This window comes from Vombatus ursinus, unplaced genomic scaffold (assembly GCF_900497805.2).
Source record: "Vombatus ursinus unplaced genomic scaffold, bare-nosed wombat genome assembly UNPS02014786.1, whole genome shotgun sequence".
Taxonomy (NCBI): Eukaryota; Metazoa; Chordata; class Mammalia; order Diprotodontia; family Vombatidae; genus Vombatus; species Vombatus ursinus.
In genome coordinates, this window is record NW_020954564.1 from 37,751,184 (window position 1) to 37,768,536 (window position 17,353).

At 40.2% G+C, this 17,353-nt stretch overlaps 1 protein-coding gene across 2 annotated transcripts in view; it reads right to left on the minus strand.

Annotated features, from left to right (window-relative positions):
* The window catches only part of LOC114047044 (astrotactin-2), a 1,078,351-nt gene that overhangs the window by 822,587 nt on the left and 238,411 nt on the right, over window positions 1–17,353 (minus strand). For both annotated transcript variants that reach the window (XM_027867715.1, XM_027867716.1), the window contains exon 3: window positions 12,909–13,296. In XM_027867715.1, coding sequence (XP_027723516.1) covers window positions 12,909–13,296 — 388 coding nt within the window. The remainder of the gene's footprint in view (window positions 1–12,908; window positions 13,297–17,353) is intronic.

Sequence of the window (17,353 nt, forward strand, 5' to 3'; positions counted from 1 at the left end):
AACTCCCCCTTCAACCCAACAGCCCTTCCAATATTTGAAAACAGCTATATGTTTAACTTTCCCCTCATAATAATTCTTTTTTTTCTTTCATTTTCTAGGTTAAGCATCCTAAATTTCTTCAGCAAATGTTTATATGATGGTCTCAGGGCCCTTCATTCTAGTTGTCTTCCTGTAAACTCCTTCCAGTTTATCAATGTCCTTGTAATTTGGTGGCCAGAACTCGGCACAATATTTCAGATGGGCTCTGACCCAGGCAGAGTAGCATGGAAATGTCACCTCCTGCCTGGAAGCTATGCTTTCCAACACATTGCAAGATCACATTCTTTATTAGTTAGTCACTGTTAACTCACTTTGACCTTGGATTACACTAAAACTCCTAGATCATTTTCAGACAAATTACTCTTTAGCCATACCATCCCTGCTATGTACTTAGGAAGTTGATATTTTGACCCTCTGGAAGACTTTACATTTATTGTTATCAGATGCAACCTTATATTTTATACTATGTTCTATTCTATTCATCTCTTTTTGGATTATAATTCTATCATCTGATTGATAAGCTTTTCATTCCAGCTTTGTGTCTTCCCAACCAGTTTGATAAAGATGTTATCACTGCCTTTATCCAAAGTAGAGGTATCAAACACATGGCCTATAGTCCATATATATATATATATATATATATATCCCCAAAATCATGAGTGTGGCCAAATGAGATTAAAATGTAATTGAGAAATGTTTAACAAAATAAAAGATACAATACAACACTGATAATACAAATACGTGATTTTCTAAATCAATATGCTGGGATCCGTATATATGGTTTAGTGGTTCCCATTTCTATTTGAGTTTGACACCATTGATCCAAATCATCAATAAAAATGCTACAGAGCACAGAGCCAAGTACCTCGCCCTGATGAAAAGATGACTAACAAATACAGTCCTAGAGTTAATACAGCCATCAATGTCAGAGGCAGCCTGGGTTCTCTGCAGGAGCAAGAAAGGCACCACATGGTCCCACTGGCCTAATCAAGTGACAGACCCCCGTATTGTCTTCCAATTGCTGCCATCCATCCTGATGAGCAGAATTCCAACACAACCAAGCCTGGTTGAGAGGCCCAGAGATCCATAACCCAATAGGAAAACTCCCAGGCCTCACTCTGGAGATGTCTGTATCAACCACTGAGTGGGCTTGCATTCCTCCAGCACCTGACATATACCAACATTCTCTCACCCCAATCAATCATAGCAAGAGCCCAGTGCAGTTTCCTAGAGACATTCTAATCAAGATGAGGCCCTGGGGAAGCAAAATAAGATGAAGACATGAGGAGTGGGGTAAAATAGGTTTTGCACGAAGAGGGAGAAATGAGAGCAAGGGAGAAGAAAGGGGAGCGTGGGAGGAGAGGGAACAAGCAAATGTTCGAAGGAACCTGCATTTGTTTTGCTATCCTGGCAATTAATGCTCGAAAGTGACATTTTTAAGGGGCTCTTGTGACAGCTTTAGTGACATTACTGTTTGTGGTTTGATGACAAATCTCAGTCTATATCTTATTTTAGAGAGTGCAGAGACAGCTCTGAGGATGGTTGCCTGGGAATGCCAAGCTCAACTCTGACAAAGTCACCCTTTTTGCCTAAGCCCAGGCATTTAGGAACGATAAGCACAGTCCAGAAAGAAACAGGAGGGAACCCACAAGATGGGGAGAGCTTGTAAGCAGAGCCAAGGTTTGTTACCATTCTTGAAGGGGCAACTTATTAATTGGAGCTAGATGAACTACCTTAACAATGGAAGCAGATTTTTTCCCCTCAAAGAGGAAAAATAAATGAATGAATGAATGAATGAATAAATAAATAAATAAATGACCCATCCCATATCTGGACACTTTGCAGGCTGACTTCTGAAGCTCATTTTCAACTGGTTAGACCTCTCTGGCTTCTAAAGAGTCCTAAAAAGACAAAATTACAAAGCCACATCCAAGGCAGATGTTGAAAAAAGATAGGCATGAATTGCTACCCATGACACTGACACAACCATTAATATACACAGGTAGAAAGTGGAGAGTGTGGCTAAAATCAGAAAGTATGCCATTATTGCTTTCTCTAAGGCTGATGTCAGGGATGGAGGGGTGATGATATCAGGCAGCCTTTCTTGGGGATACAGAGAATCCCCCAGTACTGGGAAAATCAAATAAAGTGCTTTGCCACTGATTTGTAGCCTCTCCATGTCTCACTGGACCATGTGATTTAGGGGGAAGGGAGTAAACCTTTATATAGCACCCACCATAATGTCCAGCATTATGCTAAATGCTTTACAGGTATTATCTCATTTCATCTTCATGAATCACAAAATCATAGATAGAGATCCGGCAGGGATGTTGGATTCTAAGAGACTATAGAAACCATCTAGTCCAAACTGCTCGTTTTACAGGTAAGGAAACTGAGGTCCAGAGAGATTAAGTCTCTTGCCCAAGGTAACACAGGTAAAAAAAAAAGCCAGGATGTGAACCCAGTAAAAAGAGTACTTCATTCTATATCAGGCCATACTTCTGACTATCTAGATTTTCTCTACCATGCCACAGAAACCTCCTGACCCTGGAAATTCATTCAACTCCTATATTTCACATATTGGAAATACCAACTAATCCTGGGGCCTCTCCCTCTGATTAGCTGATTCCTCCTAGAACTTCCATTTTAAGGAGGATGCCCAGGTCATCCATATCTTCATTTATCTCTACATTGTATGCCTGGTGCTTCAGACTTTCTCTGCAATGTCCCTGTACCATACGGCCCTGTACCAATGCCCATGTCCCATGTATATTCATCCTTGCCCACTTCACTCACTTTTTCAGCTTCCTTTTATAGGCTGTCTTCCTTTGATTTAGAATTTAAGCTTTCGGAAGACAGAGACTGTCTTTTGTTGTACTTTGTTCTATAAAATACTGTATTTGTATTCCCAGGGCTGAGTAGGATGCCTAGCACATGAGCACTTAATAAATGCTTGTTGACTCATGGGCTTGTTGAGTGTTGACTGAGTCCTGGAGGTAGATTCAGATAGCTTAGGTTTGAATTATGGCTATGCTACTTACTACCTCTGTGACACTGGACTAGTCATTTCTTTTCCCACTTACTAGGGGAAGACTTAACAGAAGAAGGAAAACTTAAGCTGGACTTTGAAATGAGTCAAAACTAGACTTTGGATGGTGAAAATGGAAGTGCAGTTCTGGGTGCCGGTGTCAAAATGTAACCATTCCCACCCCTGAACATATTATCAGAAACATAAGCCCCTAAAGACAATGGGGCAAGATTATCTTTCCCCTCCAATTGCAAATCATGACGCTCAGTCCACGCTTGCTGAAGAGGGAACAATAACTAGGGAGGCGGCATGACACAGTGGAAGAACACAGGCTGGGAAGTCAGAGCACTCAGGCCCAAATCCCACTTTTGATGTTTACCACCTGTTCGATCTCAGGCAAGGAATTTACCTTCTCTTAGCATCGGTTTGCTCATATAAATAAAGGGAGTTGGACTAGGGAGTCTCTAATGACCCTTCCAGATCAAATCTCTAATACTCTTGAGTCTACAACTGCAGAGTTCTATGTTCTATAATCCTACTGTGGAAATCTTCAACATCATTAACTTTCCCAACACACATGGACTGGGGAGTAATTCAGATAAAATGTATTCAAGTATAAAAGACTAGGACCTTTGAATTATCAAACATATCACCCCTCCATGGGGTGCTGTTGTATTTTTTGAATGACATGTTTTAGGAAAGCTAATGTTTTTTATTGCATTTTTAAACTGAATAAAACAGGGATCAATTACCACCATCCAGTTTAACATAAAGTACACAGGTCTGGTCTCTAGAGACCTGAATTCTCGCTCTGGTTCTGCTGTTAACATGAGACATGATCTGATGAGGTAGTAACAACAATGATAATGATGATAATCATTAGAATATTTTACTGGTGTTGGTCTTTTTTCTCTCTCTCTCTCTACAGCATCTCTTGCATATTTCCCTTTTCCTCCTTTCACATAACCACCACCATAGTCTAGGCTCTCCTTACCTCTTGACTGGACTACTGAAATATACTCCTAATAGACTTATATTTGAACTATCTTCTTCAAGTCTCTCCCCACTCCATTCCATTCTTTAACACAGCTGCCAAAGTGATTTTCCTCAAGTGTAGGCCTGGCTATGTTATATCCGTAATTTAATAAACTCCAATGGTTCCCTATTGCCTTTAGGATCAAATTTAATAAGCTTCTTTTTTTTGACATTACAAATTTGTCTCAACGTGGTCACTTCCTAGCTTTCAGTTTTTAACCCATAGTTCGCCTCCATATACGTTATGGTCCGGCCATATTGACCAAAATTACTAACTATACATAAACATATACATATACATATACAGACACACATACACACACACAAGTGTGTGTATGCTGCACATGTTATCTCTCCCATTAGCACATAAGTTTCTTCAGGCAGCAGCTGTTTTGGCTTTTTCTTTGTTCTGGACTTGGCCTTAGAATAGTCCTATATCAGTTTAGTTTGGAAATATAATGAATTAAGAGATTCTAGATCACTCACATTTACAAAAGGAGATTTGCTTAACCATGGCAGAAAAATAATCAAGCAGGACAGGCAGTGTTAGACACACCTGATTTGATTCAGCTGAATGAAGAAGCTTCTATCAGAACTGACCAGACAAACTTATGAGAGACTCTCCAGCTCCTCCTGGGTCCATTACTCAGACGATGAAGAAGTAGTGTCAACAGTTCAGACTTTTAGCCACCTGAGCTGAATAAGTTCCCAGGAGTGTCTCAATATCATTTAAGGAAACAAACAAACAAACAAAAAACTAGTCTAACCCACATGGGGGTGCAGGTAGTTAAGCTATTGTTCCTACTACACTTCGAATCCTCAGTGCTTAGCTCTGTGCCTGGCACCTAATAAACAGTTAATAAATGCTTGTTCATTAATAGTTTACCAATCACTTCCCTCACAACAACCTTGTGAGAAAGGCACATCAAGTATTATAATTTCCATTTTACAGATGTGGGGGGAAGGGATTTGGGAAATTACTTTAATATGCAGACAGAAGACATTAATAAAATGAAATAAAATTAAGAGATTGGACTACATCAGTTCTCAAAATAATTTGTCACAGAACACTTTGGAGCTGGAAATATATAATTCAAGGAACTCATAAATTGTAGTCTGGGAGGTCTAGAATAAATCAGAAGAAAGGAAGAGGAAATTGTGGAGCAAAATGGGAGAAATGAAACCTATTATCATACTAAAATTATCTTGTGAAAATAAGTCCTTTGAACACAAGTCAGGACAGTGCTAGGCTCAGGGAGGTATTGCCCTCTGGCTTCCTGGGCTTGCATGTCTGGAAATAGTTTCCTGGCTCAGGCTGCCCCTGGGGCCACAACACAATCTCTTGGGTTGGAAGAAGGGTTTGTTGCTACACATTGCCTTCAAATTGTCTCCTTTTAGCTATACAGTCACTGGGTTCTCTTTCTATTTTCATGACATCTGGTATCCCCCTCCAACCCACCTGTCTCTCAGCAAGACCCTTCCCCCAAGTTTGCCACAGGCATGTTTTGGAACTTTGTCTCACTGACAGCCACTTTTCCATTTCCTGGCTTCATTCCAACCCTTGCTGGGTTTCCTTCCAAGCTTGTCTTCTCTTGCAATCAGAGACAGAAGATTGGTGCACATTCCTTGCTTTATACCCACTGCTTGTCCTCACCTTATGTCCCTGTCACACAGGTCTTGTCCTTAGACTCAGGAAGAAAAAGTTCCCTGCATTGTTGAATCTCTAGAAAATTATCACAGACACCAAAATCTTCTCCCTGATCAGCAATGTTTTTTTGGAATGGAATCTGAGAAACACTGGATGTACCCAGAGATTCCCTCTAATTCTTACAATGCTATAGTCTGAGGCAAACACTGTGCAAAACTTAAAACGCTATATAATTGCCAGTTATATTTAAGGTCCCTTTGAACTCTAACAAGAAGCACATAGGGATCTTCTTTGGGGGTGGAGCATGGAATTGGAAGTGGGGAATGTCCAGCCCCCATGATTTCCTTTTGTAAAATATTCCATGTGCAGAACTTTCTAAAGTGACACCAATCAGCAGCTTGCGTGCACCTCAGTTTTTTTTTAATTTATTTATTTTATAACATGTTTTTTTAAAACTTTCGGTTACAATTTTCTCCCTTCCTCCCTCCCCACCCACCTTCATTGAAAAGGCAAGCAACTCGATACAGGTTATAGATGTGTAGTCATGCAAAACACTTCCACAGTAGTCATATTGTGAAAAACTAAGTTTATTTCCCTTCATCCTATCCTAGCCCCCATTTATTCTATTCTCTATTTTGAACCTGTTCCTCCTCAGAAATGTTTGCTTCTGATTATCCCCTCCCCCAATCTGCCCTCCCCTCTATCAAGCCCCTGCTCTCTCGTCCCCTTCCCCCCTTATTCTCCTGTAGGGTAAGATAGATTTCCATACCCCAACTGTGTATGTTATTCCCTCCCTAAGCCAAATCCTATGAGAATAAGATTCACTCATTCCCTCTCACCTTCCCCCATTTCCCCTCCACTGTAAAAGTCTTTTCTTGTCTGTTTCATGTGAGATAATTTACCCCATTCTACCTCTCCCTTTCTCCTTCTCCCAGTATAATCCTCTCTCACCCCTTAATTTTATTTTCCAGATATCACCCCTTCATCTTCAACTCACCCTGTGACCTCTATCTATCTATCTATCTATCTATCTATCTATCTATCTATCTATCTATCTATCTATCTATCTGTCTATCTATACATACATACATATAATTTCTCCCTCCCACTACCCTAATACTGACAAAGGACTCATGAGTTATAAATATCATCTTTCCATGCAGGAACGTAAACAGTTCAACCTTAATAAGTCTCTTATGATTTCTCTTTCCTGTTTACTTCTTCCATGCTTCACTTAAGTCTTATATTTGAAAGTCAAATTTTCTATTCAGCTCTGGTCTTTTCATCAAGAATGCTTGAAAGTCCCCTATTTTACTGAATGACCGTTTTTTCCCCTGAAGGATTATACTCAGTTTTAATGGGTAGGTGATTCTTGGTTGTAATCCTATCTCCTTTGCCCTCCGGAATATTATATTCCATGCCCTGCAGTCCCTTAATGTAGAAGCTGCTAAATATTTTGTTATCCTGATTGTGTTTCCACAATACTTGAATTGTTTCTTTCTGGCAATATTTTCTCCTTGACCTGGAAATTCTGGAATTTGGCTACAATATTCCTAGGAGTTTTCCTTTGGGGATCTCTTTCAGGAGGTGATCGGTGGATTCTTTCAACTTCTGTTTTGCCCTCTGGTTGATAATTTCTTGAAAGACGATGTCTAGCCTCTTTTTTTGATCATGGTTTTCAGATAGTCCAATAATTTTTAAGTTCTCTCTCCTGGATCTATTTTCCAGGTCAGTTGTTTTTCCAATGAGATATTACACATTGTCTTCTATTTTTTTATTCTTTTGGATTTGTTTTACAATGCCTTAATTTCTCATAAAGTCACTAATTTCCAATTGCTCCATTCTAATTTTTAAGGAAGTATTTTCTTCAGTAAGCTTTTGGACTTCCTTTTCCATTTGGACAATTTTGCTTTTTAGGGCATTCTTCTTCTCACTGGCTTTTTTGACCTTTTTTGCCATTTGGGTTAGGCTAGGGTGTTATTTTCTTCACTATTTTTTTGGGTCTCCTTTAGCATCACTTTCAGTTTTTCCTCTACTTCTCTTACTTGCTTCTCAAAATCCTTTTTGAATAGCCTGGGACCAATTCATATTTTTTCTGGAGGCTTTAGATGTAGGAGCTTTGGCTTTGTTGTCTTCTTCTGGTTGTATGTTTTGATCTTCTTTGTCACCAAAGTAAGATAATATAGTCTGACTCTTTTTGCGCTGCTTTCTCATGATCCTAGTCAATTACTTGAGTTATAAACTCTTTGTTAAGGTAGTGGTCTGTTCCCAGTTTGGAGAATGCACTGTCTCCAGCTTCTGGGGTTTTGTGCAGCTGTTTTCAGAGATACTTCTAGGGACCTGAAAATCTTCAGTTCTTCCAAGGTGCTATGATCAAAGGGGCAGTGTTTACTCCTTTCCTGGCCTGTGCTCTGATCTATGAGTGACCACAAGCACTCTTTTCTGCCTTGGAACTGTGAGAAGGATTTCTTCTCTACCACCACTACAAGCTCCACTATGCCAGTGCTCCTCCTCACCCTAGGACCACCACCCAGAACTATGACCCAGATTCAAGCACAGGCAAAGCAATAGAATCCTGCACCAGCAGAGAGATCACTGCAATACCCCTCTGAACAGCCACTCGATTCCCCCTCAGTCTGTGGGCCAGAAGCTCAGGAGGCAGCCGCTGCCGCAGGACCAAACTTGGGGACTGGAGCTGAGACCACCATGCTTCTCTCTCACCACCGCAGAAATAGACTTTTCCCACTGACCTTCTAAGTTGTCTTTGGCGTTCCTGGGTTGAGAAGTCTGGAAACCGCCACAGCTACCTGCGATTCAGTCCTCTGAGGCCTGCGTGCCCATGCTGAATTGCATTACTCTCCCAGCCTGGTGCAATATACCTTTCTGATCAACCATCCAGGCTATCTTGGGCTGGAAATTTGTTTCACTCTGTCTTTTTGTGGGTTCTGCTGCTTTAGAATTTGTTTAGAGCCATTTTTAGAGATATTTGGAGGGGTTTGGAGGAGAGCTCAAGCAAGTCACTGCTTTTACTTTGCCATCTTGGCTCCAGCCCCCTTGCACCTCAGTTTTAAAGAGTTGTCTGGGTACACAGAGAGTAGTTAGATAACACATGATAACACAGGTAGGGTGGATTAGAGCCAGGCTTTGGACCCAGATCTTCCTAACTCCGAGGACATTTTTTTTAACCCATTATACTTAACTCCCTCTACATAAAGATCATAGAACCATGAACTAGTAGGGATTTTAGGATTTGGAATAAAAAAAAACCCAAGTTCAAATCCTGCCCTAGATACTTACTAGTTATGTAATCCTGAATACATCACTACGGCTCTTTGGGACTCAATTTCCTCCTCCATAAAATGAGAGGGTTAGTCCTGATGACCTTTCAGGGCCATTCTAGGTCTAAATATATGATTATCAAGTCTAACCTTCTCACCTTAAGGATGAGGGAATTGAGGCCCCAAATCTGTTACATCACTGAGAGGTTAAGAAAATTGTTCAAGTTCATAGAGGTATTAAATATCAGGGTTGGGTTCCAAAACCGGGACCTCTGGCTCCAAATCTAGTGCCCTTTCCACTATCAGAGATTCTTAAACATCTTTGTAGCTTGGAGCCCTTTAGTTTCTGTTAAAGGCAATAGACTCCTCCTCAGAATAACATTTTTAAAAGCAAATAAAACACATACGATAACAAAGAAAACAAATTCTGTGGAACTATTTATATATAGACATTCCTACACATACACCTATGTATACATACATATTATGCACACAACATGTTTATACATATATACATTCAAAGAGATCAAGTTAACTCTGGAATTAGGCCATGCTGCCTATGTTCTGAAGTTCTATGTTCTAAGTACTTTTCTAGTCTATCTTTCCATGACTCTATACCAGGGATTTACAGGTTCCATGCTCCATTCTACAATAATAGCTAACATTTATACAGCACTTTATGGTTTGCAAAATGTTTTACAAATATTATCTCATTTTATCCTCATAACAAAACTGGGAGGCCAGTGCTATTATTGCCTCCATTTTACAGATGGGAAAACTGAGGCAGACAGCAGTTAATTGACTTGTTCAGGTTCATACAGATAGTGAGTTTCTGAGGTCACATTTGAACTCAAGTCTTCCTGACTCCACTGGACAGGTAGGTGGCACAGTGGACAGAGTGCTGGTCCTGGAGTCAGGAAAACTCATCTTTCTGAGTTCAAATATGGCCTCAAACACTGACTAGTTGTGTGACCTTGGGTACGTCACTTCACCCTGGTAGCCTCAATTTATTCATTGGTAAAATGAAGTGGGGAAGGAAATGGCAAACCATGCTAGTATCTTTGCCAAGAAAACCCCAAATAAGATCACAAACAGTTGGACACGACTGAAAAACGACTGAACGGAACTTTTTGACTACACATACAGTCCTCTGTCCTTTCCAGGGTACCATCTACCAATTGCTATGTGGCAGAGCCAAACTCATAGATCTATCAAGTGAATTAGCTAATAAATACCTGCAAAGCTGTTTGTGAATACAAAAATATCTATAGATCCTTGGACAATAATTCCACACAACCCATACCCACTACCAACTTCCACCCTGTGGTCTTGGACACCCTTTGAAACACTCAGAAGACCAAGTATCTTTCCTGTAGGAGATTCCCTGCCACCCAATTAGTGTTGGGGAATGGATATTCATGCTGCCTTTTGCATCAATGAACACACAGATATTACCTGTCTATATCTTTCCAGCTTTGTCAAGGAAGCTCGGCCCTAAGTTGCTATAGTTCAACCATCTTATCAGTTTCACAGGAATGCATGGAGCCCAGTTTGGAAAACCAGAGTATTCTAGTGAGCCTCTTCTTTGGAAAAATTAACCCCTATGGCCCTGCCCTCTTGTCCCCTCCCCATGTAATTTCTCCTGCTATGGTTTATATCCAATTAGGAACTTTCATTCTGACTGAAGGAAAGCAAGAGATTCCTAAAACCTTGTTATGAACTACAATGCAGAGTTTATTGCTGTAGTCACAGCCCCTCTATGTTAGCTTTCTTCTCTTACCTTTCTTCCCTATATAGCTTTATCACTAGGCTCAGGTAAAGAAGAAGGAGAACAAACCATTTTGCATCACCTCCCCAGTTTTGAGCTCATAAAACAGCTTGCCTAAAATCTGACCATTATTTCCTCGGTTATTTTTCTATTTAGATCAAGGACTGATAACACTCTGCCCCAGGGGGTTTCAATTTAATAATCATTTAATGAGTACCTACTATATAAAAATAATTAAGACTGCAAAGAATAACAGAGTCAGTACTTCCTTGCCTTCAAGGAAGGGGGAGGAAAAGAAAAATTACTAAGTAAGATGGTCTGGGGTAAAAGGAGAGATCTAGGTCAATTTGAGGAAAGAATATCATTTTTAGCAGGGGATCTCAAAAAAAAGACTCTACAGAACAGTTGACATCTAAGTCAGACCCTGAAGGAAGAGAAGGATTTCAATAGGTAGACATGAGGAGGGAGGGCATTTGAGGCAGGAAAGATGGCTTCCAAAAACGTAGAGACAAGAGAATGCAGGACAAGAAGAAAAAACAGTCCAGTTTGGCATGAAGTTCATTAAAGGAAGTAATGAAAAAAAATATCAGAAAGGTAGCAGGCTATGGAGGTCCCTAAATATCAGGCCAAGGACTCCACATATTAGGTAACAGGAAACCACTGACAATTTTTCAGCAAGGAACTCAAATCTGTGGAAAAGGAAGGTTATTCTGGATGTGAAGATGCATCAGACAGGAGGGAATGCAAGCAGCAAAATCATGTAGAACCAAAAATGGAAAGATCCCTCCCTGGTTGGAATCAGAATCCCCAGCTCTGACAATAGGAGCATAAACCTGGTTGAATTACCTCTAAGTCTCAGTTTCCTCATCTGTGAAATGGGAAATATGGAGAATATGGAGTTCCAGACTTCTGGATAGAGGAGCTAATAAGCAGAGGAGAAAATAATTCCTATTCAATGTTCGGTTCTTAAATGATTTGTTCTATATTAACATATTGAGTCATTTGTATGGTACAAGTCTAATGGGAAAGGGAATTGCCTCCCTAGAATCTCCCAGCTTGTTTTCCTTTTAAGGAGAGTCCAAATCAGAGGTCAGAACTACGTCTGCAAGGCGATCTTCCATCTACGTTGTATATATCTTGTATGTAACTCATTATTTCATGATGTCTCCCCATGAGAGTGTAAGTTTCTTGAGGGCAGGACAGTGTTTTTTGTCTCCCTTTTTATGCCCATATCTTAGAATAGTGCCTAGCACATAGCGAGCCCTTAACATATGTTTTTTGACTGGCTGGTTATTTAAGGCCTTGGGTCCCAGGGAGATAGGAGTCACCAGAGAAGAAGGAGAGTTGTATTGTCTATTTCTTGGCTCCCTTTCTGGGCTTTTTCTGTAATCCCTTTATGAATTTTCTGCATTTTCTTCAAGGTGAAAATAAAGGCTGCCCTGTACCTGTTATATATGTATGTGTACATGTGTGTTTATACACACATACATATATATGCACACACATATCATGTGTGCATGTATGCATATACATATGTATATGTGTGTGCACATACATACACACATATGTGCACACAAATATATCACTTTAAGTGCTTGCATGGGAGCTGGGACTCTTTTACCCACACCTGTGGAGACCTAGACATGAATAACACATACTATATTCTGCCTAAGGTTAAAGACTTAATAGAGCCCAGATTCAAACTCATTTCTTCTGACTCAAAAGTTAAAATTACTTCCAATACACCATCTTGCCTTGACAGAAAGAACATATTACCAGTAGTGAAGACACAATATTGGCATTGCCATAACTGTCTTTTACTAGACCATGCCCAAAGTCAGGCACTCCTCTGTTTCCCTCAGCCAAAGTCCTCTGGAATCTAATATCACAGAAAGTAAACTCTGAGTGAGTAGACATCATCTAATCCAATCTAATTTTTAAAGATAAGGAACCCGAGACCCATTGAGGTAACCTTATTTGCCAAGGGTCACGCAGATATCGCACGGATGAGATGGACCTCAAACCCAGACCTTGCTCTATTCCCAGTGTTCTTTTCACTACAACATGTTCTCCCTTCAACAGATAGAAAGAAAGGGTCGACAAAGGACTCACCTTTTTTTTCAAAGTCTATCTTCTCCTCACTGGCCTGACCAAGACTCTCTAGAGTCCGCGTCACCTGACTCCCAAATTCATCTTCCCGGGAGACATGGTTGGCCCTCCGGGGTTGCTCCTCTTCTTCATAGTCATAGTCATAGTCATCCAGGATAGGAGTCTCTCGGATGGGCATGCCTATGACAGAATTGTGTGCCTGAAGGCGAGAGTTCCGGAAGCTTTCTCGAGCTTGGGGTCCCAGGAGCACTGATGGGATATAGTGGATCTCATGGGTTGCCTCTGTGCTGGCACTCTTTTGAGGGACCCGCCGTCTTCTGTGCCAGCGCCGCTGGGCATATAGGGCCACAGTGAACACCAGCAAGAGCAAAAGGAGGGCAATCAGGCCACCCTACAGGAGGGAGAAGAACAACTCAGAATTAATGAAGTCTCATGGCTGGGCTTACAACTTGAGAGCTTGGAAGAAATTTTCTAATCCAATACCTTAAATTTTCAGATAAGATGACTGAGTCCCTGAGAAGCTTAAAGAGTTAAATCAATCAACAAGCATTAATTAAGAACCTATTGTGTGACAGGCACTATTCCAGGCACTGCCAATACAAAGAAAAAAGCAAAAACAGGCCTTGTCCTCAAGGAGTTTATATTCTAGTAGGGGAGACAGAGAGATATAAGTAGCAAAGTGAAAAACTTCTACTCTGGTCATCTGACTTTATATCCTGAACTATTTTTTTTTAAAACTAAATTCAATTCAACTTCACTGAGCAAAAATCTATTGAATGCTTATTATGTGCAGTCACCAGGGATACAGAAAGAAAAATGTAAAGAAGTCCTGAACTCAGATAATTCACCTTAAACTAAACCATGCCACCTCCCACCCAAGATGTTGCAGGAGGGATTTGATTACCTAGCAAGTGCTAGACTAGATAACTTCAGAAATCTCAGGTAGCTTTGAGATTCTGCGACTCTAATAAGTGAGGAAGAAGGTGTGTGTGGAAGGGGGAAAAGGGAGAGGAGCAAGAAGGAGGGAAAATAGGAGAAAGAACAGAGAAGAGGAGAATCCATAAAAAGGTCAGAGAAATGAAGAGGTGGAGCAAAAAGAACACTTCCAAGTCCGGGTGAAACAATTCCTCAGGCTGTCTATTCAGAAGAGAGTTCTGTGAGCCTGGCTTCCTCGACTTTTGATTTCTTTCACAGAAAAACGACCTTTGCATTAAGCAGGATACCATTGCATGAGATCCCTTAACCAATGGTGCCCAGCCCATCTCTAAATACCAGATGAAATGCACGACTAGGAAAGATGGCTAGAGTGATCAGAACATTGGATTTGATGAAGAGTAGTTAACAAAAGGAGGTTTTTCCTAGTCCTCCAAAGCCTAATCTCTACTGGGGTCTTATCCTTGAGAATGCAATGCTGTATTAGATATCTGGCCCCAAAGATTCCAGTAGCTTCTTAAGTAGGGGTGAGGGAGTGTTGCAAAGCAAGGATGGGACCGCTGTTTGGAGGGTTTTAAAGAGATGAGCTATGCCTTTTCCCCTGGCCCTTGCTTCCAGTGTGCTACAAGAAACAACTCTATGAGCACAATATGGCAGCTCTCATTAGAATTCCCCCTCCTCCTGTCCTCCCCTCTGTGGCCTCATCTGTTTTCTCATTTGGTCTCATAATTGACAGTAATGGGAAGATGAGCTCAGGGAGGCAGTGACTGCACTTCTCTTTCTCAGCTGAGCAGATGCAGGCCTGGCAAATAACACTTCTGGGTCCAGGCAAGGCTCAGGGAGCTCCAGGGTTGGGACAGGGGAACAACTGCCTGCTTAGTAAGACTGAACTTTGCTTCCTGCACAGGGAGAATAGGTAAAGACCTACCTGACATAATTCTAAAATATAGAGTTTACAGGTGGAAAAAAAGTTAGGTACCGTCTAGTCTATTATTTTTTAATTTTGTCATTTCATCAACTAATTGCTTCATTTTACTCCTTTACTAGAGGAGGAAACTGAGGCCCAGAGAAGGGGAAGTGACTTTTCCAAGGTTAGTCCAATAGTAACAGAAGAGCTAGGAATTGCACCCAGGTTCTCTAGTTCCAAATACAATGTTTTTTATACAATATTTGTTTCCCAAATGCCAAAAGATGACCAGTCAATATTCAATAAAAGTTTTAAAAAAATCATTTATATGCTTTGACCCAATCTTTTCATTGTTGGAAAAATATGTGAAAGTATTGCTCTTTTTGCTTTTCAAAGATTTTCATTGTAGCATTATATGTAATTGCCAAAAACCTAGAACACACTGAAACGTCCAATAGTAAGCAAAGAGTTAAACAAATTGCAACACATTAATGTAATGGGATACTATAATGCCATTAAGATAAAACATATAAGCATACAAAAATGTAAAAAGCCTTTATGAAATAAATGCAAAGTGAAAAAAAAATAGTATCAAAAGAGTAGAGTAGACATTACCCACAACCATGTGCAAAGAAAACTGAATAAAAATGAACAAAGAATCCTGATTGGGATTTAACAGGAGACTAAAAAACTGGTATGATATTTGTGCACTGCAAATAATAAATTAAAACCTACATATTTAAAACAGGTTTGGTTCCCCTACACACACACACACACGCACACACACACACACACACACGCACAAATGTAATGTCCCTGAGGGCAGGAATTATTTCATTTCTTTATTTTTATCTCCATTGTCTTGTATGGGGTCTGACCTGTAAAAAGATGCTTGATAATTGTTGAATTAGTTGGCTGTATTGATGTTCAATATTAAGTTCTCAATACATTTAATTTAAAAAAATTCTAAAAGACTACCCCTGCACAACAACATTTATCTATCCTGCCCCCATTTGCCATTCTTCCTGCAATTTAGTCATTAGTAATCAATTCCATTGTATTAAGCCTTCTCCTTTCTTCTTGTCCTTAAAAAATAAAGAAGTACCCTGACTACTGCTTGAGGTAGGAGGAAGAATTCACATTTTTCTCTCTAGGTTTCAGTTTCCTCCTCAGTAAAATAAGTTGTTAGACTAGATTATTTGTAAGGTTTCTCCCGGGTCCAATTTTTTTTATGGAATATGGATTCTATGAATTTATTGATCAGTTTCATTCTCAGATATTAGAGACACTATGTATGAGAGTACGGTTGAGTGGACATTTGGGCTGAGAGTAGGGGGAAATATGTGGCTAAGGAAGGGAGATAATAAAAAACGGAAAATTGAGGAAAGGGGGATACCAAATCTAAAACTGGCTCCTGGTGGTAGCTTTTGACTGCCAACTAATGTCTTTCATCATGGCTTGTGTAACTCTAGACTATTGGGAATGCTTTATAGCAGTAGTTCTGCAAAACTTTGGACCTTACATTATTGCAGATGAAAGAAAATATATAATTTTGTTTAATATAAGTTTAACTTACCCTGGATACACAGTATAGTTAGTATAGTAGTCATAAAATATACAAATCCTACTTATTACACATGTACTCATATTTCTTGAACTCTCAAAGAATTCAACTATAATGGCTGCTGTTATCAAGAGGGAATATTATACAAACAAGTCTCCCAAATCAACCAAAGCGATGTCAGCTTAAGGGGTAAGTTACCAGGAATCCTTATGGTAGAGTACTGTGACATGAACGAAAAAACCAACAACAGCAACAAAAATTTGAGAACCACTCTCAGTAACATAGAGTTCATGCACAGATAACTTCATAAGGTTTAGAGCTGGAAGAAACCTTAGAGCTTATTTGGTCAAATTTTTCATTCCAAATATGGAAAATAAAAGCCCAGAATAATTACATGACTTGTCCAAGGTCACATAATTAGTATGCATCTAAAGTCCCTTTCAGTTCTGGTGTTCTAAAATTCTATGACTCTGGAGTTATTGGTTTTCTAGACCCTGACCAATTGCTCTGCCCTCAATGAATTCACCTAGCAATGTTTCATTCTTGGTATAATTCAGAGATCCTCCAGGAGAATACTTGGTGCTTTGAAACAGGAAGGTTCCATTATCACAGTGCATTTAAATGGAGGTCTCTGAGACCTGCTCCCTCTGGGCTCTCAATCTGGCTTTCTCACAGCAGAGTTATCACCACAGAGTGACAGGACCATGGTGGTTCTGTCATGGGTCCTGGATTCTCAGGTATCTGAAAGACAGCTGAGCACAGAACAGAAAAGAAAATTATTTGGATGTCCCCAGGGCCCTGCCATGTGACGAGTTCCCAATCCTCCTAAAAGAGAGTGGGTGAGGAGCTCAGGCTGAAGAGAAGAAACTGTGGTTCTTCCCCTACCTTGGCTAAACCAACCACCTGCAGAGACACCCACCCACGATTGCTTCTCCCTGCATTTTTACTCCTACTCATGTCTGCCTCAAGAAACAGAGGGCGAGCAAGCTGAAACACAGTAGAAGTGTGGGAAGAATTAATAGGGGGAGAGGTCAGGTTAGTTGC